General features: G+C 37.5%; 3 protein-coding genes across 4 annotated transcripts; 1 reads left to right on the top strand and 2 right to left on the bottom strand.

Annotated features, from left to right (window-relative positions):
* Positions 1-1,739: 1,739 nt before the first annotated feature.
* Positions 1,740-7,694, top strand: LOC140760088 (uncharacterized). Its single transcript, XM_073096894.1, has 2 exons — positions 1,740-2,976; positions 7,362-7,694. Exons 1-2 carry the CDS (start codon positions 1,823-1,825, stop codon positions 7,369-7,371), a joined length of 1,164 nt encoding a protein of 387 aa, XP_072952995.1. The 5' UTR covers positions 1,740-1,822; the 3' UTR covers positions 7,372-7,694.
* A 755-nt stretch (positions 7,695-8,449) lies between these two features.
* Positions 8,450-11,779, bottom strand: LOC140760656 (polyadenylate-binding protein 2-like). Of its 2 annotated transcripts, none has more exons than XM_073097698.1 (6): positions 11,598-11,779; positions 11,426-11,528; positions 10,978-11,045; positions 9,245-9,436; positions 9,018-9,145; positions 8,450-8,908 (listed from the first exon to the last, which is right to left on the bottom strand). In XM_073097698.1, exons 1-6 carry the CDS (start codon positions 11,751-11,753, stop codon positions 8,860-8,862), a joined length of 696 nt encoding a protein of 231 aa, XP_072953799.1. In that variant the 5' UTR covers positions 11,754-11,779; the 3' UTR covers positions 8,450-8,859. The 2 variants fall into 2 exon arrangements, with proteins under 2 accessions (XP_072953799.1, XP_072953798.1); XM_073097697.1 differs by having other exon boundaries at positions 8,454-8,908; positions 11,426-11,534; positions 11,598-11,763.
* A 244-nt stretch (positions 11,780-12,023) lies between these two features.
* LOC140760534 (uncharacterized) lies at positions 12,024-21,984 on the bottom strand. The gene is made up of 15 exons (XM_073097535.1): positions 21,730-21,984; positions 20,973-21,061; positions 20,458-20,524; positions 20,226-20,341; positions 19,824-19,890; positions 19,376-19,424; positions 18,835-18,920; positions 18,469-18,728; positions 18,325-18,380; positions 17,509-17,594; positions 16,535-16,627; positions 14,784-15,222; positions 14,115-14,653; positions 12,799-13,027; positions 12,024-12,712 (listed from the first exon to the last, which is right to left on the bottom strand). Exons 1-15 carry the CDS (start codon positions 21,901-21,903, stop codon positions 12,453-12,455), a joined length of 2,610 nt encoding a protein of 869 aa, XP_072953636.1. The 5' UTR covers positions 21,904-21,984; the 3' UTR covers positions 12,024-12,452.
* Between the last annotated feature and the right edge of the window lie 799 nt (positions 21,985-22,783).

Below are 22,783 nucleotides of genomic sequence, written 5' to 3'. Positions count from 1 at the left end.
GGAATCACTTTCTCCTCCCTTTGGTAGGTGTATCAAAAGATAATCTTTTGCAAGAGCACAATTAGGAACATTAATTCACAATTTATTCCCACTGTTGCCAAAAGAAACTGATGCTAAATTTGGGTCTAAAATTTTCTCTCTGACATAACAATGCGAAAGGAAAATTTCACCTCCAATATCATATCTTGATTTAGACGTGCATCGCACTTTGGTCAGCGTTTATGGAACGAGTCATGAAGAGGGCTTCGGAGTTGAGATTTAGAGGTTTCATAAGTTAGAAAAGCTTACGCACGTAGTAAGCCAGTTTACATTTGCATGACCAGTTGAATTCTGGGCAGTTTCAAGCATGTTTGTTTAGGCTTTCGATGACGAAAATCGAAACTATGATCCATTGTCCAACCTACCGTTATGTAAATTGTCATGAGGTAACCACATATGTATTCGCCGTTTATACGGTGGTTTAATTTTTAGTATAATTAACATACTTATTTATAGTTAGTAACTAGAAATAAATTTTTGTGTAAATTTATTCAAGGTAATCGTAACGTTTTACAACTAAACAGTAAAATTAGAGTAAAATAGTATGCGTAAAGTTATCCTTAAAAAAATTTGATGCACAAATTATAAGATGCCTAGATGATTTGTTACAACTTCATACCCAATTATAGAAGAAAAAGATAGAACATCACAACCTATTTAAAAAAATAAAGTAAACGAATCTCTAATAACAACCAAGACAAGCGAAACCATAACATACAACACACAAAAATAAGTAACAACAAACTACTAATAACAACTAATCTAACAAAACAAACTCTGTTAAAAAGAAAGAACCCCTCAGTCGAGCCTTGCAAAGACGAAAACTCAAGCTGACCACAACGACCTTCAAAATAGAGCCAAGCCCAACCCTCTCAAAACTAAACGAAATCGAACCCAAATTTCAAATCAGCATAATCATTGGCCCCAACAAGGGCCAAAGCCAAACCACAGGCAAGCCCATGGCAAAACTCTAACGAGACACAACTCTAGCCAAGCCCATGGACAAATCCGCTCCCTCTCCCCTCCTTTAGACTAAACGGGTTAGGAGAGGAGTAGGAAGAAAAATGCCTACAATGACTAGGAAAAACTCCCCAACGACAGAAAGAGATGCAGCCAAAACCCTAGAAGAACTAGGGCAGACCATAGGCAGATGGAGGTGTTGAGAAAGTTTTGATTTTATTTTATAAAGTGTGGACCACCCACTCTACTCAAGCTTGACTAAATTCTAGATTTAGTTAGCGCAAGATTCATACTTGATTAGTAATAGATTTGAATTTGCTTTTTTATAATAGGCTCGAATTAAAACTAATCAATTCAAGTTTAATCAGGCTCCAAATTAATTTTCAGTAGACTCTAGCTCAACTCGATTACAACCCCTCCGGGTAGTCTTGGCACATAGTTAGATATGCACCAACACATCTATTTATACATTCGAATGTCTTAATTGTGCTAGGAAAACAAATAAATATGGGTCATAGGAGGATTTGAGTGAATGCAATTAGACAGTGGCTCAAACCGGCCAACACGGATGGGCCCGCATCTAATCCTAATTTCTTGTTCTTTTGGCGGCTCCTCCTTGGATTTTTAGATCTAGCTTTTGGGCTGGCGCAAGTAGTTTACGTATTGAAGACGTCTAGTCTTGAGGTAGGCCCAACCTAATCAAATGGGCCGAGTACAAGTTTACTAAGCCGCCCATCGAACACTCTTGATCACGGGAGCCCGTCCATAGTTAGCCAATTCACACTCCCGTTTCTTCTTCCTCCACCTCGCACAAGTAACTAATATGGCGGATCCCGATCCAACCACCACCACCACCTCCTCCTCCATATCATCTCCTCCTTCTTCCGCCGCCTGCCAAAGATGCGGCGGCCCCACCTGTCACCGTCCTGCGGTCCCAACCGGCGTCCCTTGGTCTTCCTCCTCCCCTCCCCCTGCCTACCGCCCGATCCGCGCCCCCGCCATTAACGCCCCCATCAACACCGCCGCCATCGTCCTCGCCCCGGTCCCCCAACCCCTCCCTGTCCCCGTCGCCTCCCCTCCTTTCTCCTTCCAAGACCCTGCGAAACACATCTCCTCTGTTGAAGACATCCACATCTTCAATTCGTCCCCTTCTGGCCGCCACTTCCTCGGCTTCGTCGCCGCCCTCTCCCACTCCGTCAAATGCCGTAAGCTATCCGATCCCCTCCCTTCCCCTCTCTCCCGACCCCTCTCCTCCCTCCTCTCCCTCCTCTCTACCCTCTCCTCTTGGATCGACTCCTTCCCCCCTCTCCCCCACGCTTCCCGATACGGAAACCCTGCCTTCCGCTCATGGCACGAGAAGCTTGTTTCCGACGCACAATCCGTTCTCCTCCCCGTCCTCCCCGAAGAATTCTACCCCGCCGCCATCGAATTGGTGCCCTACCTCCTCGACTCCTTTGGCAACCCCGCAAGAATCGACTACGGCACCGGCCACGAGACCAACTTCGCTGCCTTCCTCTACTGCCTCGCCCGCCTCGGCCTTATACAAGAAGCCGACTACCCCGCCCTCGTCCTCCGCGTCTTCACCACATACATCGATCTCATGCGCAGGTTGCAGAGTACGTACTCCTTGGAACCCGCGGGCTCGCATGGGGTTTGGGGGCTCGATGATTACCATTTCCTTCCGTTCATATTTGGATCTGCACAGCTGATCGATCATAAGTATATGAAGCCCAAATCAATCCATAACGCGGATATCTTGGAGAATTTTGCCAATGAATACATGTATCTTGCTTGTGTGGTGTTTGTGAAAAAGGAGAAGAAGGGGGCGTTTGCGGAGCATTCGCCTATGCTGGATGATATCAGTGGGGTGCCGACGTGGAGCAAGGTGAATAGTGGGTTGTTGAAGATGTACAAGGCCGAGTTGCTCGAGAAGGTGCCCATCATGCAGCATTTCCTCTTCGGATCGCTCATCAAATGGTAGAATACCTGTTCTTTGCTTTAAAGTTTTTTATTTTTATTGGAATATGTGAGTTCTTTGATTTTTTAGATGTATTATGGTGCATTATTTTCTAGGTGATGGTATAGTAGCCATCATTTGGTCTCAGAAGTACTTACTGGTTTTGAGATTTGATCTGAGGAGGAAAAAGAATCTTGTTTATAGTTTTAGTATTTCTAACTTAAATCATCTTATTAGGATTGTGGAAGCAAATTTGTCAGGCAAAAATTCTCTGAGGTGCGGACTAAAAAAGTTCAAGAAAAAAAGAAGAAGAGAGAATCAAATCAACACCATCTCTATAAATTGCCAGAATTATCTAAGAAAAGATTGGGTTACTAACATTAAACATCTTATTGTTTGAGCAAATATAATGCTATCCCAAGTTTCTGATATTGCTATCCATTCGTTTCCTCTTTTTTTTTCTTATTTCTTGTTTTCTTTTCTCCCTTTCTCTGGTCTCTTCCTCAAAATACGAAATTTGCAGTCTCCACGATATCCCTCTTGAACATTTTCCAATTGTTCTAATGCATTTACGGTTATTGTCTCTGTGAACATAGTAGCTAAATTATCCCACTGTATGGCATAAGGTAGATATTGTATAATCATTCATTTTCCAGTATTTTTTTCCCATTCCTCTGTGTAAATAGCCCAATATAGGTTCATAGTCAATAACATCTTCACCATCAAGAGTAACAATCAGCTGAAGAACACCTCGCATTGATGGGTGTTGAGGACCCATATCCACTATAATTCACATTCGAATACATAAAAGTTTGTCATGTTCCTATAGAACCTATTAGTAACTACCCCGATAAAAGAAGAAACTCCAGATATCTGCTGTCTTCCTGTTCTTCTGTTTCAGAGGAAGGTGCTTAAAGAAATAAAGGATTAATACTTTTTATTTTGGATAATTTAGATATTTAGGGACCAGGATATGATTCATCAATTGTGATCTCTATTACAAGTGGTAAGTCTTGAAATTGCTGAGATATATTCACACTATAGAATAGAATTGTCTTGGTTGAAATTTTTTTTCATGAAGATGGAGTAATGGTGATGCTCTGCATTTGCTTGGAATGTACAAGAAGGTTGGAAATCATTTTGAAGTATTGTAGCATCAGCATTTGCTCTAATGAGCACTTACTTGCCTAGCAAAGGTTCTTATTTATCATATGAACGGTGTGCTATATTAGACCTGTCTTGAGCTGAACCCCAGATGGAATTTGAGCTCATAACAAGAAACCTGAATTTCTTAGTGGATAATAGATAATTTCTTTACAACTGTGGGAAGAAGGGAATTTTATTAGAAGCCTCACCAGGTTGATGCCAGAAAGGCCAATAATCTGGACTGATATTGACACCTGGTTGTAAATAAATAAAAATTGTCAATTATTTCATGAAGCCTTCTCGAATTAGATTTTCTTCTTGTCATGATTGCTTAATATTGTCGCGCATTCCTGGAAAAGGCTGAATATGTGGACAGAGCTACTAATTGCTCTACTATTGTTGTTGCAATATAGTGCCTTTCCTCTTTGAGCTACTGGTGTTTTAAGATTCACAACTTTACTGAAGATTTTTCTTGATTCATGTCATATATCATGTGACCTAATTAAAATCCTCTATTTAATAAAAAGTTTATTTTCCTTTCAGATATATTAGCTTCTTATATTATCATTTGTATGCATGTAGTTTGGTTATCTTTAATGGCATTTAACATATGTTAGTTTGTCCTTGAGCTGTTGCCCTTCCCATTGACCTACCTAGGAAATTAGGTTTTGGGAACGCAAAAGTATGTTCGCTTATATGTTGAAAATAATCCAAGTACAAGTAACCAATTTATCCAACTTGTGTTTATAGAAATGGGATCCAAATACTGGATGAAGTATGGACTTACTCTATATCCTTGGTTTCCTCCATGTCTAGGGAAAGTGAAGGGTTATTCAAAGTAATAGCATAAAAGGTCAAGAGGCTTCCAGTCCTATCCATTTAAGGCTGATGCCAGTCTCTCGTTTTGCTTTTCTGTTTGAAGAATTCTCTGACTGTTGGTTTATACTTAAATCCATGAAATGAAAGTGTTCAACTAATCAAAGTTCTATGTTCATGTAATAGATTTATCATGCTAAATGTGCTAAAGTTGATTGGTGTAACAACTTTTTTCTACTGCCAAAGCTAGGATTTGCTTAACCTCAAGGCTCAAGCGCTAATTGACCATTTGGTCAACTTTTACCTTATCATATTCACAAGCATTGTGCTATCTTTCTCTTTATCATTATCATAATATGCTATATTGACCATTTAGTCATTTTTTACCTTATCATATTCATTAGCATTGTGCTATCTTTCTCTTAATCGTCATCATAATATGCTATGCTGACCATTTAGTCAATTTTTACCTTATCATATTTGTAGGCATTGTGCTATCTTTCTCTTTATCATTATTATAGTATGCTAAATATTCATGACCCGAAAAATTCTCTGTCAATGTACTTTTGGAAAATCAATAATTATTTGTCGGAACTAGAGAGATTTGTAGCTAAGGATGCCAAAAGCCACCAAAAGAGAAGCAGACCATTAATGCCTCCCACTAATTACCTATGTAATGCAATTTAAAATGACAAATAGATTGACCATATGTTATACATTCAGTTATTTGTTTTTATAAGAGGTGGATATGCATTCTTTGTCTAAGTAATATATGTACTTGTTCATTTTGTTGGCAATATAGATAATTGAATAACCATCAACCTTATTGTTTCTAGTACGCTTCGCAGATGATTTTGTCACAAGTCACAACAATAATTTGGCTCTTTGACCATGCTGCAAGATACTAATAGCATAACTAAAAATGTGTCTTGGAGTTATTGTGACCACAAGTTTCTATATATTATAGTTGTTTTGTCAAATTTTGATGTATAGATAAGTGGGAGAAAATATTGAAACCTTTAGCTTTTAGCTTACTCTCATCTTAATTGGAGTTGTTATGAATTCTTGATCCTAATCATTATATTGTTCATTTTGATGTTTGGGTGAGCTAATGCCTGCTAGTTTTTTTACTTTTCTTGTATCAAGTACTAGTAGTCAAATGCTCTCAGGGTTTGAAGTACCAATTTTGGTATTGGTCCAAATTGGGCTTCTGGGTTTTCAATTTTGGTTGTTATGTAGTTTTAAGGTTTCATCAAGTAGTATCAAACTTCAAATTTCAGTGAGGTCAGACTACTTATTTATTACCCTGGAGTCCATTTTACTTAATTTAGTTGCAAATGATACTCGAACGATAGAGAATGTCTTTTGGAAACTAACTGACCAGATTAATGACAAAAGGCTTGTGTCCAAAGTAATAATAATTTGCAACCAGGTCAGCCTTCATTATAGCTTTTCTTGTTTCGATATAATTAATTTGGAACTAATTGCCAGTTGCACATAGATGTAGATAGAGATATATTCCAAGTGAAAATTGCTGCATAAGATTGGATTTCACAGAATAATTAGTATTAGGAACTATTTTATATATCAGATTGCACACAAATTAAGAACGTGAAAAATATGGGAAGCTATATGTTGCTATATCTCTTAAAGAACTTCTGCTAAGCTTAAAACATTCTGTTGTCCCACATGTACAATCAAACCAATTGGATGGTTTAACTTCTCAATTACTTATCTGTACTGTAGCTAAGGTATGGCTAGATCTGATTTATTTAAGTCCATCTAATCTAAGTAGCCTAATTCATGCGCACCCACTTTGTCTCTCAGCTAGTTGTTCTCTCTTCAGTATAATATCTTAGTCTCTGCAATCTACTTCGACCCTCTATGGTGTCCAATGGCCCTGGCCTATTGTCCTTTCTTGCTGAGACTATCTGATTGATTGTTGTTCGATGTCTTGATCTTTATTTTCCGAGTACATACTTTTATTTCAGTACATTGTACTAAACTTTTTACACTAATTATGCAGTTGTTATGCTGGTACCTGATTTCTCTTCTATAGTTGGCAATCAATGTTTCTTCTGTGTTAGTATTTGTGCAGATGAGCATTTTCCGTCCTCCATTGTCATGTTGCTGAGCTAATATATGTCGTTGTTGTTTGTATATTTTAGTCTTTAATACTCAACATTCATGAGCTCGTTTCAGTACATTTATCAATTTCTTGAACTTATTAAGTTATAATGTTCTGTGTAACTATTTCAACTTCCGCTATATTTATATGGTTTTCTATGCCATCTGTCTTCTTTATAGTAGTTTGCTTACTGGTCTTATTTCTTTTACTGCACCGTTCTACAGTATATTCATAATATTTAGTTTCTATATGAAAGCAGGAAATATTGCAAATAGTTTATTAATAATATCAGATCTATATTTTTATGTTGGACAGGGATGGCTGAGACGGCCATCAGCAAGAAGATAAGGATCCTTTTCAGGGTCAGATTTCAAAGACCCAGCACGTTTTGATGAAGAATGTGATCATATTACGAACTGAGTTTGATCTTAGTATAGGGTTCAAATATTTTGACATAATAAGATTTTGGGGTATTGTATTGTGGTTTCTTCTTGACGTTATATTTGTTAAGAATGTTGTGTAAGCAATTGGCGTTGTGCCACCATTTACAGAAGTTTAGTAGCATGGATCCTTTTCTTCTATTTTAAAGTTAACAGGTGATGAGATCTCACCTTTTAATCAAGGAGACTTCGTCTCCAGGTCGACTAACCTTGATCGTTTACGTTTATTCTCTAAATCTCCAGATAAGTCGCTATAGTTTTTCCTCGACATGCTATATTTTGACTAAGAAATTCTATGTAGTAGCTATAGCACAAAAATTACGTACATTATACGAGTCAAATCTGTTCCCTTTTTAGGTAAATACAAACACAAACTTCTGTGTCAACCTATCCGGTAATTGGATTGGATCATTGCGTCACGCAGTTCAAACTTACGATGCTCGTAACCGATTAGCCCGAGTTGCCTTTTTATTGCCTTTTTCTGTAGACTGATCTTAGAAGCTTGGGAACACATCAAAGATCCCGAGGATCCAGTCAAGAGCGATTGGCATATAGGTTAGGGAAGCAAGATTGTGCGCAGCCACATTGTTAATCCTGCTTGTGTAAGAGATTTTGAAGTTGGTGTTGGACGAGAGGATCCCTCTGCAATCGTGGATAATAAGGACTGGGCGATGCACGGTAGCACTCTGGTCCGGCTACTCTAGACCAGTCGGCAAAGGGTTGGTAGAGGTGAGACCTGAGGCCATTCTGACAAACATCTCAGAGGATGCCTGTATGCTTCTGTAAGACGTTGTTTTGACCTGTTTCTGGCTTTTCCAGATAAGAATGAACAGTTTGACAGCTTCAGACATCAAAGGAGCTCCCTCCCCATTCAGGAGTAACATTCGCATCACACTATTTATCAAAAGAACTGCTAACAGAAGGACCAAATATTCATAAGAACTGCCGATGGCATCTAACTAAACTTAGTTCTCGAAAGGCACAGATTTGTATAGAAGGTGATAAAAAGTGCAAAAGAGAAAAAATAGTTGAAAAGAGAAGATACAACCCTGCACGGCCTTCCAAACAACGGAAAGATGCCATTATCAGCTGTGCAACGGCTTCTTGATCAATACATATAGTGAAAGCAGGATGATTTTGATGTCTCTCTGTATGCTATATCTCTCCCTAAGATATTATATGCTAAATTTTCATGTTGCTGATCCATAATGACGAAACAAATTCCAGAAAGTTTACGAATCAGTTAGCATGATTTTGGAAGTACAGTAACAGCAGTTCCAAGTGAACTAGTACAACTAGAAAATAAAAAAACGATTCTCCTGGATAACTCCAACGCTAGACTAGCAGAACGTTCATCAAACCACAGACCATCATCAAAAATATGGTCTATATCGCATTGGCCTACGGAATCTGGGAACTTTCCTGCAAAAGGAGGCAAAAGTTCATCATGATATGAAAAAGATAAAGAAGTAAACAAGAACTGCCAAAACAAATAGATGAAATTCATGAGCCAGGGAAAAGATTTACTCACCCATAACCATACGGAGAGTAGAAATATGGTGGCATGTATGGCCTCCTGAACCGATAGCCCAGGTAGGGATTGAAGCGCCGAGGGCGATACTGCTTCATGCCAGGAACATTAGTTCTTTTAGCTGCTACCTGTCGAACCAATCTCAAATAGAGGGGAAAGTGAGATGAGAACTGCAGGTAAGATTTTTCTCAAATAGAACAAATGAGAAGCTCCATAGAGTAACACACTTTTAGCTGACGACCATGTAACTCAGATTCATTCAAGAGAATAGCCTCCTGAACACCCTCGACCTCCAAAAATTCCACATAAGCAAAACCTTTTGGCTGGCCAAACTTGTCGGTCAGGATTGTCACTCTGTTCACAGTTCCACAAGATTGAAAATGCTGCTGCACTTCTTCAGGGGTGCATGCATAATCAACCTGTAGCACACGTTCATCATGAGATAACAGAGTTGTGGTATTTGAGAGAAGTCATAAATGGCGGGAAGTAATGTTACTGGATAGAACTTACAAGATTTAAGAAAGCTACTTAGTCTGCACGCAGACAGTACAAAAAATCTGAGGTAAAAACATTCTTCCACATTGATTTCACTATTCAAAAAATAATGCCTGATATCCAGTAAGTTGCTTAAAGATTGTGTATGAACCTCTATGCATAATCTACAAGAGTGTAGCTAAGATGGCTATATGCTATGATCTTAGCTCAAAGCTAAGATACCTGTTTCATATTGACATCATCATCTTCCTTGTAGTTTAACATAGTTCTTGTCCAATACAGAATCACCAGAATAGGTCCCATCATGTTTCCCGAGGAAAAAAAAAACCACAGCTAAGAAAGATAAACACAGCTTAATTTTTAATCATTGGCATGACAAATGACATTTAGTTAAGCACCAGTGTCTATTATGCAGCAACCAAGAAGGTAAAAAATGAAAAGAGCAACAGACAAATATAGGTTACAAATGGAATACCAGAAGAATATCAGACAACCAACAAAATTGTAGCAAATCAGTACCTCAAATGGAGCATGTTTGAGAGGGCTACTAAATATAGAAAATGATGGAAGAAAGAGCAACACATGAAAAGCTACTAAAGTAACAGGGAAGATAGATCCAAGCTCACATTGTAACCTGAAAATAATAATTATACTCTAGAATTACACCCAGCCTAGTAAGGTTTCACTGTATAAGGCTGCACTTATATGTCATACCTATGTGTGGTGCCAATAGTGCTCATGTTGACAAGATTTATAAACTTTTGGGGGCTGATGCATGTCAGTCCAAAGTCCTTCCAGACCTGAGTTTCAAGAGCTACTCCAGTTACCAACATTTGGCCTTCCTTCCATCAGACCTTCACCCACTTTTCCCTTCTTAATCTCCTAGGAACAGGAACAATTTTATCCTTGGTTACACAATTCCTCTTTTTTTATTTTTGCGTTTCTTTTCCTTTTTCTTTTCTTCTTGCAACCAAGTAATTCTTAAACCTTTTTTTTTTCCTAGCCTTTTGATCCTTCATGTTAATTTTTCAATTTTTGTTGTTTCTAATGTATCATAACTTCTTTTTTCCATTTCCTTTTGGTGTCTTTCTTTCTTATCCCCACCGAATTATTGAATTTCAAAAGCTTGATGAATGAAAATTGACCCTGCGTTCATCATTAGAATACAGTCAAAAGGAAAAATAACTTCAGAAGATAAGGAAGGCAGAGATAAATGAGTAAATCTTTGGACAGAAAAGATTTTAAAGACAACATCCATGCTAATAGCTCCTTCCCTGCAATAGTAAAATGACGCCTCTAGTACATGTGTGATGAATATGCTGCATAGCATGTGTGTATAAGTGTAAGCCTCTAATATCAAATATATACTAAGTTACAAACTAGGAGTTAATGACCAACCAAATTAAAAGCTACAAGATGTAGCCACAATATTTAACATGCAATAAAAATGATCAAGAAAACTCACATTTCCAACAAATACTGACCGAGAATCCACCTCCTCCTTAGATGCTTGACTAGCAGCAGCAGCAGGATCTAGATAGTACAACATACATGTTTTTATGTCATTTTATTAACACACATTAGAAAACCCAAAAAAGAAAACTATGAAGAAGGCCTTCTCATGAAATACAAGATCGGATAATACTATTCACATTTCGAGGTTTCAGTACAACAGAAATTGTTCTGAGTTCATGAAAGCATAGTGAGTCAATTAAAAATATATTCAACACGATTATGCATGCAGGTCATATGAATATTCAAATGTGCAATAAAGAAAGAGAGACAAACGATATTTTACCGCACACAACTTGTTAAATCGTAATAGTCATAAAAAAAAAATTAATGGCAGGAAAAGGAGATGCTATTTCCTAAAACCATTATATAATCGGCTCTTTTGATGAGCGGCACGAAACCTTGTACGGCTCCCATATCCTTCTCGACCTTGGCCTGCATCTCGCGGAGGGCGGCGGCCTCCTCCTCCATCTCCTTCAGCCGCTTCTTCATCTCGTCGAGCTCCTGAAACTGCCATTAGCACTAGGGTTAGATAAGGAGAAGAGGGGACGAAAGGAGGAGGGGGAACGAGACCTTGACGGCGTCTTCGTCGGCCCGGGCCATGTCGACGTCGCCCTCCATATCTCCCTCGTCGGGTATCTCTTGGCCGTACACCTCGTGCTCCTCTTCCTCCATCGCTCTCACTGTCACTCTCATCCGGTGGAGCACTGAAGCTTGTAATTTACGCATCGACTCCCCTACCTTTAATATTCACGGACTCCATGTGCGGCTCGGTGCAATGCGGACTTCTGGTCCGGCTAAACGAGTTCCGGGTTCGTGCTTTAGTTCGAAATACGAACTGAGTGTAACCATTGCTATATCTGATATCTACGCTATAGAAAAACCTACAATATCTTTATATTTGGCTTTGCAATCTATATTTCTTCAATTAATCCATCCAAATGCTTTATTCTCATCCTTTATGTGTATAGTTATAAACAAATACATATTATGAAAATGTTCTTTGCAAACGAAGTGCAGTTTTTTTATTCCAATAAATAGAGCAGAACCGTTTTCAAATGATAACTAAATTCAACTGAGCACTAATAGGTTACATCATGCAAGATCTGACTAACATCCCAGAAAGTGCATCCACCCGGAGAAAGAGAAGAGAATTTTGATGATGGCTAATCCATTCAGCATTCGGTGGAACTTCTGTTGCTATTGATCTATGTTGAAACTTTTGCTGCTAGATAGTCCTGTTACAACAACCTTAATCCATGCCAATTGCAATGACCGCAATGTGGTGGGTCTGGGGGCAGACATGGTCAAATCAATTGGAGTTCTCAATGACAGCTTACAAGTGATTGTTAATCACATTGGCCGCTTCCAAAACTTCAAGTCAGCAACTGTAGAGTGGCCTCAAAATTTTCAACCATACTTTTCAATCTAAGGCACAATTTCCTGATCAGTTGTCTCAATGCCCTCAGTGGATTCAACATCCTCTGGGGCATTTAGTGTCATCTCTAGATTGCAATTGTCGACGTCGTTGGATGAGGTGCCTCCAGTCCCAAAGCGAACTGCAAGTCTGTCTAGCAGTTCCCTCCCATCTAACTGGGAAACCATGATGCTCAGATTGGTCTTGCCTTTCCAGCAGATAATGGCGATGGTGGAAGTATCCACCACAATGGTATCAGCATTATGATTTCCTGCAACAGCATAAACCTAGATTAGGTGGAACAAATAAAGATAGCCCAAATACAATAAAATGTCAGGGTAAACACAGAAGTGTCACCTTCACGTAGCATTACTACACAGCAACCAGGCATCAAGTTTGACGCCTCTTCACCGAGTTTTGCATCAACAAAATCTGCAAATTTCACAACCCTGTACTGTAGAAGGTGTTTAAAGTCCACTAAAGATGCACATAAATTCTGTTTGCTAATGTATGGAAGAAGCAATGGTAATCCTTCTGATGATAACCGAAATGAACATGGTGAGCCATCCTTGGATGATTGTCTCTCCTGGAGAGTCAAAGAAAAAGAGGAAAAACATGATCAATTCAGACAATTTAAATTTAGAAAGTTCAACTCTCGACATCAAAATAGTAATCAAGTTTATATTGAGCTTGTTAATTGTTAACTATATATAAAATGAATAAGAGTTGGCTGCATCAAGAAACTAAAAGACCTCAAAGGAGCATACAATCAAGAAATAATAGATTTTCATTATTGCTGACAACCAAGGTTTATATAAGGTTTCCTTTTAGAGTTTGAACATCTTTGTTTGAACTTCTCCCCTCCAGTTATGCCCATAAAGAATGGCAAGTAAAGGAGCTTCTCTTATAGACTTCAGTTTGAATATAAGGGAACAGACATCCACTCAATAGTTAAACATCTACATAAATCAAAAACTGAAGTCTCTTATAGACTTCACTTTAAATATAAGGGAACAAACATCCACTCAATAGTTAAGCACTTACATAAACCAAAAACTCACTTGGGCCATCTAACTCAAACTACCTTTTCTTTTCTTTTTATAATTTTAGGGTAATATTTTGTTCAATATCGACTAAAATCTGGGAATCTAGCAGAAGGCGCAAAAGCACTATCACTCCATAATCCAGCCTTAAAAAAAGTCCAACCATATTTTCGGACTTCAACACAAGTTCAGATTTGCAATATACAATCTCAATCAATAAATACAATAAAAAAAATAATCTAAACAGATAAATGCACACTTAAGTTAATCAAATAAACTCACAAGCATGTATGTTGTAGTGAAAGAACAAAAACAGATATCCAGTTACTTTTTTAATAGACAACATTTAGTGAGCAGAATACAATCCAGATAAAGGACAGGATGATACTATCTAATGCAAAACTTCTTGACTAGGCATGTCCGCAGGAGAGCAGAAGTCAATTATCATCCGGAAATGAATACTAAATTCTACATTGTAAGCTCAATAAGGCTTTTAAAATCATAAATGGTATCTCAATTTTACCAAAAAGAATAGCTAAACTGGTTTCAGAATTTTATCTACAGAAAACTTATGATATGCACCTTTAGAAGCACTAAAACTGTGATACATGAAAAAAAGAGAACACTTACGAATATTTTCAGACCAAGGGAAGTTATCTTAAGCCGCTGTCCTACTTGGAAATTTAATTGGAGAAGATCATTTACTGACTTCGACACATAGTAGATTCTCTTGACATGGTTAGCATCATGATTACGAGTGACAAGATGACCGCTAAGTGGAAACGATCCACTGATTCCGTAGAAAGATATTATACTGTTAATAGTCATTTCGTCCGTGAAAAATACAACAGGATCAACCCCTCTCCACTTGCTTTCCATCCTCTTTATATCTTTTGTTTCCACATGGCCACTCTCTCCATTATCATATTTTTCTCCTTCCATTGATGTCTTATCTTTGGCACACATGTCATCAGAACTTAAATTTGTTTCCATTTTCTTATCTGATAAGTCTAAATCAGCATCTGCCTCAGCAGAGATTTGACAATTATCTAAGGCATCTTCTGATGGCAAGATCTCTGGCTGGATTTCATCCTTCAGGTCCACACTCATGTTTTCACAGTGTTTATGCCTAATATTAGTTGATTTGCTCATGTGATTCTCTAGAGAAGCTGCAAAAAAAATATTTATATAGTTCTATAAGATACTTGTAAAGCAATCATTTAACAAAGTGAAAATTATCCTTGACATAACTTCTAAGACAAACAGAAGGGAAAAAAAAGGCACTTGATCCTGAATTACCATGCACGGGGGAAACCTTTTGAAGAACAGCAATGAAAAATGCTCCACTGTTTTGATCATGAGGAAGGATTCTCATGCAACGCTGAAGCGGAAAACTTGAAAATTCTGCTTTGCTGGAGGCAGCATCCAACTCCTCATGAGAAACACTTTTGCACGGAATTTCCCCCAATTTACTTTCTTCAACATTCTCAGCAAAAGTGGTGTTTTCTTTGGGATTACTACAGTTACTTTCACATTCTATTCCTGGATGTTCCTGATCTTCAATTAACTTGTTTATCACTTCTTTGCCTATGGTATTGTCAAGTATCTCTACATCCTCTAGCACTGTATGATTAACGTTGCAGCTTTCACCAGATGGAAACATACTCGGCAAAATTGCATTCCTCCTATAGAGAGGGACATCATTGTAGGAGGCAATCCAAAGTCCTCTATCTCGTACCTGAAATGCAGTGAGGATATTTTCAGTTTTGAAACTAAAATCTAGATGCAACAAACAAATAATGACAAGAATCAATGAACAGTATTGGGATATCCCCAATAAATCTGCACGTGCAAATTTACTAGTATTCTAATGGGGTTTTGGATTAAAAGGTTGGATGAGGACCAAAACAACAATCATGATCGACTGAAGCATCAGCATAAATATGCTAAATTAGCACCTAGGAAGCACAATAACTTTCATACACTCGTTGTATTTGTATCAGGTAGGATACTCTTCGGATACTTCCGAACATATTGAATACTTCCTTAAAGTATCTGATCTTTTAAAAACAAAATTAACATTGTGAATAGTTCTCAGGTACTTCTTAGATGCTTTAGAGAATTCTATCAATAAGAGCCAAATTGAAAAAGATTATTACCTATTTCTCAGGTACTTCTTAGATGTTTGGATCTATATTAGGAAATCATGTTGCACTAACCAATTTCTGCTTATCTAATAGATTGAATTCATTTGTTTATCTTACAGTGTAGTTCGTAATGTACTATATAACATACGGAACATTTGTTATCAATGGTACTTTTTTATGGATAAATTAGAGGTCTTCTTAAATAAACAATCATACTCTACAATAATATGTAATCCCTCAATTACGAAAATGCAAGTATACAAGTTCACTGATATATATGTGTAGAACAAAAATATATACATATATGAGTTACGTCTCCTAATCATATCGTGTCCTTATTATTCAAGATTTGCCATACCAGCATAACCATATCGTAGACGTATCCAATATTCGTATTCATACTTCATAGATCAGCATCCTTTGTAAAAGCATCAATATTCTATGATTTTGCATATCATGTTGTTGTTCTTTAAATTGGCCCCATCTACTGCATCACCGAGTAACTAGACACCAGTCAAATTGAATAAGCGTAAATTATGTGAAAAGCCACTAAAGTTTTTATCAACCTAACAAATGTCTAAGTCACAGTTGATCATATTCTGACTCTCAGTATGGAATTTTTAGCAAGTTTTATTCTAAAAATTAGAAGCTCAAGAACTAAATCAATATCATGTTGTGCATCCCCATGACAGCCTTACTTATATAACCAATTACCAATAGCTTTTTTTTATTATTGACATCAATCAATGAGATTAATAAATTAGCCTTCATCTGACGGAAATCATTCTATCATAGTTCTTATTTAAATGACAGACCAAAATTCCATAATATAGAACAGCAACTAGCTAAATGAAAAAACAAACGAAAGAGAAATTATGAACTAGCAAATGCATGTTCAATGACCTTCCATGTCATGAGACCAGGACGACGGACCAACTCAGGTAGCTCACTGGAAACATCAAGAAGTTCAACAGAACCCCTGCTTCTTCGAAGCACCTAGAAGGAACAAAATACATGGGTAATATACAAGGGAGTGAAAAAGAAAAATTTGCTTTTACAGAACTACATAATGTGGATGTGACAGAGAAGCACAATATTGCAACAAATTAAATGTAGACAACTAAAAGGAGCCACTAAACTGAGCAGATTGACTAAAGAACATCAGTAGTGGAAAATTAATTAACATGTAAAATAGAAACATTTACATTTATAAATTGACAGAAATTCCAACGTTTGCAGCATTTTTCTACAATATTAATACATTCTAGAGAGATAAGATTTCCATGTTTGGTAAAAGGTTAGTTATAGAACTTCCAAACCAATCTAAATGGCCATGAATGGTGCACACAAGGGAAGGCCTCAGGGTATATCTATGAAATTAGTTTCTCCTAGAAGTATTTCAAATTTAATCTACTTGCTAGATTCCCAGGGGTTTGGAAACAATCTCTTCGAAAATGAAGATAAAAATCTCTGCAGAACCCCACATAGGCAGGACAATTATGCATTGGACATCCTTATTGGAATTCCGTAAGTCTAGTTCACAAGTGATTGATCCACTGTGTTCTAGCAAATAACCAGGAAAGGAAATGATAGGCTAATGGATATCAATGTCCAATTCATCAAGCACAAAAAACCTTATAATGGTACTATTATCAAGTTATATGAAATTCGTCACTGCATCTCTCTTCAGTTATAGCTGTAAGTTCCAATTTTCAAGTGCTTCAACCCTTCAAGTACAATTATTAAGTATTAGTTCTTCAGGCATAAATAGAATGCTACATATCAATACACTATAAAAAAATCTGTGATCTCAATATAAAAAGAAATATCAGATATCCAGCAAGCTAATAAGACATGTTAGAAATAAAGGTAAATACCTCAGCTACAACAGCCTCATTTTCAACTGGATTCATTGAGCAAGTAGAATAAACCATCCTTCCACCCACTTTAAGCGAAGCTATACCTGCATGATAATAACAATAGTGAATGAGCATAAAAAGTACAGATGTCTTCTTTCGAAAAGCATATCCTAGTAGTAAATAATTCAATATCAAAGGTCTTCCTTATGAGTTTAAATTCCTTATGTGATTCCCTTACATGAAAAAGGAACAAGTAAAAGTAGCAAATAAAGAGAGAGCATATGAAGATGGGTACGGTTACCTAAATATAGAAGCATATGCAGAATTAACTATCAAGTAGTGTCAGACCAAGGGGACAATTACTACGAAACATGACTTATGTGCTCCGAAATAATGTATATGCCAAAGTTGTTTTCATATTTCGTAGCCAACCTCTAATTTGCTTCATCATGCTTCTACCGGGAAGTCAGTAGCAAAAGTAGAGGATGCACATGAATATCTAATGGTGAATTCATATAGTCTAGCTTAGAGTCAAAAGGCTCTCAGCCCGTTCAAATTCTGATCAATATTTACAGAAAAAGGAGCAAAAAAATTTTTTTTAAAAAAAAGGTCTTATAAATTACACTTCAGGTATATCCCACCAAGTGCTATGGGGAAGTGCTCTAAGAGTATATAGAGAGGGTTACACTGTTACACATAACAAGTAGAAAATAACACTGGAAGTTAAACTTAAAAGAAGTAGAATCATGAAACCAAAAAAAAAGGTAAAGGCACAAAATTAATGCTACTTGATTAACTTTAAAATTGCTCCTAGGCATGGTTATAAATATTTACCACGCATAGCAATCTCCACCTGTAGACGATGAATCCCATTTCCCATCCCTGCATTCCTGAACATGTTTCATGTCTCTCAAAAGATAATTAAAGGGAAAAATGAGAAGAGTAATGCAAATGAAGATCACTTATGTGGTGCAGTACCACTTTCTCCATATATCAGGAGCCTTGCGTAGGGTACCATCACCACTACAAGGAACATCACATAAAACACGGTCGAACTGAAAATTTTTTTTCTCGACTGTCTCTTGTCCCTTAGAAATCTCCACCTGACCCTTTGCCAAAGAACAACTAGGGAAGTGTTGAGCCTCATGATTTGTTACAATCAAGTTAGCAGTGCACATCCTCTTTGTCTGATGGATGAGAAGATTACATCTTTGAACATCAACATCGTTAGCTATTACCTGAATTACAAAAGCCATAAAAAGATTCCCCACAAATATAGGGTATATTAGACTTTATTTTATCACAGCATCTGATAAAGGGAGACTAAGAGATTTAAGAACATACCAGCCCGTTGGGAAGTAATCCAGGTTTTATTGATTGGTGAATTATTTCAAGCAACTGGAAAGTTTTAGATCCTGGGGCTGCACACACTGAACACATGAAAAAACTTGATGAGAAGCAGACTTGAAATGTGACAAGGAACATTTTGCCATGTACAAAATAAACCATGATCTTGGGTACCAGAACAGCACAAAATTTCATGCCTTGCGGTGGCACGGCATGGTGGCACAGCATGGTGTTACAGGAGGTGCACCAGGCCTTATCAGGTAATTGCGTGTGAGCTTAATATCGTACTGACATGCTGACGGAACCAGCACACCCCCAAGCTGGGTGTATTTAGGAATCTTTATAATTTACAGCATGATATGACTTTTTATGCAGGTGTACAGTAGTATTATATCTTATACCTACTGTAACACTGGAAAGTTGTTAATCAGAATGCATCAAAGATGGATTTTGTGGTAAGTGAAGAAATTTCACAAATCACAATGGCAAAAACAAAGCAAATAAGCAATGAATAGGTTGGAAGATAAACAAAACATACTATCAAGAATGTGGTGATCTGGTAGTACATCCAGGAACAACGGAGGCACCTACAGCAATAATTCAAACATTATTATACCTCTGCAGAATAACATTCAAATATAGAATAAGGATAAGGGTATTGGGGTAAATGAGGGTATCCTACTATGAAGATAATATGTACAATAGCTGCTAAGAGTTTCAGATGGTATGTATATGCTTGACTAATACCACATAGCAACTGGATAGAAACAAGGTGAACGGAGGGAGGCAAGACAAATCACATTTAGATCTACAGAAGGACCTTGCCAAAGATAGAACTAAATTTAGGAAAAGGTCCATGTGGAGCCAAAAGCCAAATAGATAGGATCAAGGGCACCGTTGTTGTTGTAGGCTTGTAGCACACATTACAGTAAACAGCTGCTATGGAGAATCATGTAATAGTCAAATGCATTACAAAGGACGCCCACCATGCTAACTGCCTCTTGTCTTGTTATGTTGCCAATCTCATTCTCTAGCTTTAAGAACTCATGGAACCTGGAAATGACAAATGAAGGGCATGATCCAACAAGAGAAATCCAATAGTCAATTTAAGCAAGTTGCTAGTTATAAATTTCCGTGGAAAAAATAGAGTATAAGATAACCTGTGCTAATAATAACACTTTTAGGGTTAATGTGGATCAATACAGTTCATAAAAAAGCATAAAAAATTTAGAAGTAATGAGGTATTTCCCATTCAGCAAACATCTTGCATGAACTACTTCATCTTATCATATGTCAAATTGCGAGATCATGTTTTGCATTCATAAAAGGATGTCTGGATTAACATATTCCGCAACAAGCTTAGACATGACAAGTGTGCGGGGCAATACCTCTCAAGTGCCTGGTTTTTCCTAAGTTGCATGCGAGAAAAATTCAAATGCCATGCAAGGTTCCCTGGATACCAAGGCAAAGGTCTGATGGCTTCCACTTCATATTCATCATTGACCTGTCAACATTCAAATAACTCAAAGTTTAATTTAGAATAACCCAAGTGTTATAACTTTTTAACTTAAAGAGTCCAGAAAATTATTTAGTAATACAAATAAATGGATTGCATGGAACCTCGGCACCAAGGGATTTCATAAAGTCATTTTCCATCTGTGATCGGATGTCCTCAAAGAATTGCCCACTGTAAAAGTAATGGATGAGCATAATTTATGATGGCAGAGCCAAATATGAAGAAAATGAAACTAAGAAAGCGTTATAACTTCGAGGTTCTAAATGAGTATCTGGATTCTGTAAAAACAATGTGGTGTCCATATTCTAAAAAAAGACGTTTCGCTCATGCAATAGAACAGATAAGCTACACCTCATAAACCTTGAAAGGAAAACAAATTGATAGAACATTCATCACCATTTGACATTACATTGAAGTTTCCATTACTAACAATTCTTCTCCCAGCCACTGTACTTTGACAATTAATGCATAAACAAAGAAATGGAATATCTGAAATATATTCCAAACATGATAAAATAGTAAATATTATGCTAAACCTAAAAATGGTGCTGATTTTGCAATAATTGACTACCAGACTAAAAGGTAACTTTGTTTATGATCACAATGGAAAGAAATTTACCTTGAATTAATTCTAAATGCTGCTGGCAATGGCTTTCGAAGAAAAGCAATAAATGTATCCCACTCATCTTCAGGAACAACTGCTTGCTCCTATTACACATTAAGAGAATTTTTTTCAGAACCAATATGTCATATTATTAGTCATTATTATAAGACAGGTAATGAAAATTAGCTTATCAATGCAAATAATTATTCGATATCTAGTACCAGAATCATCAAAACTCAAGCCCCAGAAAAGAAAAAAGAATAAGATGAGCTCCTTGCCACATGCTTCGTAAGTCATGCACCAACACAACTTTCAATTAAAAGAAAAACTTATTGCTAATAAGACCCACGTTAGTGGTTCTCTTAAAAGACATAAGTCGATAATAAGACTGCCATATATTATTTCCAATCAATAACGAAAGACGCTAAGGCGGACTATCGAAAGGACAACAATCCCTGCACGGCACGTGAACAAATCAAAGGTATGGAATTCCTCCAATTCTAACTCCTTAAATAGATACCTATTAATGTAAAACAGACCTTGATCTCGAAAATTTGCTAAGATGCTATTTCATGTCAACGTAGTATATCGATAAGATATGATCCTGGATCGCATTAAGCACAGAATTCGACCGATTACAATACAAATGGAGAAAAAAAGCATCTTCATCTAAAATGTCTTTACGACAAGTTTATCCACATGCAGAGGATTACTAACAATACTCTTCACATCAACAAGGCAAGCCCTAAGAACCGAGAACTGGATGCTTTACCTTATAGTACTCGTCGAATCCATCGTTCTTAGTAGCAAATGGCTGCCAGGGAGGGTTGGCATTAGGGTTAGGTTCGTCGGGTCGAGTCTTCTTCGGGCCGTTCTTCCAAACGTTCTCGCGGCTCTGCTTGAAGTGCCTCCGCTGGGTGCGGCCGCGCTTTTGCCCGCCGCCCATGCCGGCTTCCGTCTCGAGAGGGAATGGGTCGGTCGAAGGGTACCGTGGTGGAGGGAGGAGACAACGGCGTTAGAGGTTTTGTGGCGGTTTTAGCCTTTTCTCTTTAGGGTTGCGTTTTGGGTTTTACTAGATCGGGCCGGCTCCTGTCACATATTTGGGCCGATATCAGGCCAGGCCTGGCCCATTCTGGGACAGACTTTGTCTAAACCCGTTCGGATCATGTAAAGGGGTCGTGGAGTTTCGATATTGGCCAACCTTGTATAGGACGGTCCTAATGCATCGCTAGATATACACTAACGTATCAATTTGTTCATATTGATTAGCAAACATATGATGACAAATATTTATAATATCCAAACTAGCAAAATAATTTAACCCATCAATTGTGCACATTTCATCTTGTTTGTTCTAAGTATGCAGTACATTTATATTCTCTTTTAGACATATTTGATGTGCTAGTCTGTATTCAACGGCGTGCCTAAATCGATTAGAATAATTCAACATATATTAAATTCAAGTCCTGTGGAAGGTGGAAGGAGAGTGATAGTGGGGTGAAAGGTTTGACTCTTGTAGAGGAAGTAAGGAAAGGGAGATAACGATGGAGTGAGATTCCATAAGAGCTAACGTATTGATTCATTTAATCCGATGGACCCGATTATATGTATTCATAATTCTGTGATCATGCGGAGGAAAAAGATTCTGAATCACTCGGCAGAAAAAGTGCGTCCACAGGTGGCCACAACTATAAGCAGACCTGAGACAATTGCCAGTTTAAACTCACCGCACAGCTCATCCATAGGCCATAGGCCATAGCAAATTTATATTATACAAACCTACCCTCTTTGGAAATAAAGAAAGGATTGATGCCCATGGAGTCCAT

Source organism: Typha angustifolia, chromosome 5, assembly GCF_048772165.1.
Source record: "Typha angustifolia cultivar Huaian chromosome 5, ASM4877216v1, whole genome shotgun sequence".
Classification (NCBI taxonomy): Eukaryota; Viridiplantae; Streptophyta; class Magnoliopsida; order Poales; family Typhaceae; genus Typha; species Typha angustifolia.
Note: the sequence above shows the minus strand (reverse complement) of the source record. Positions and strands in the feature narration are given on the sequence as shown.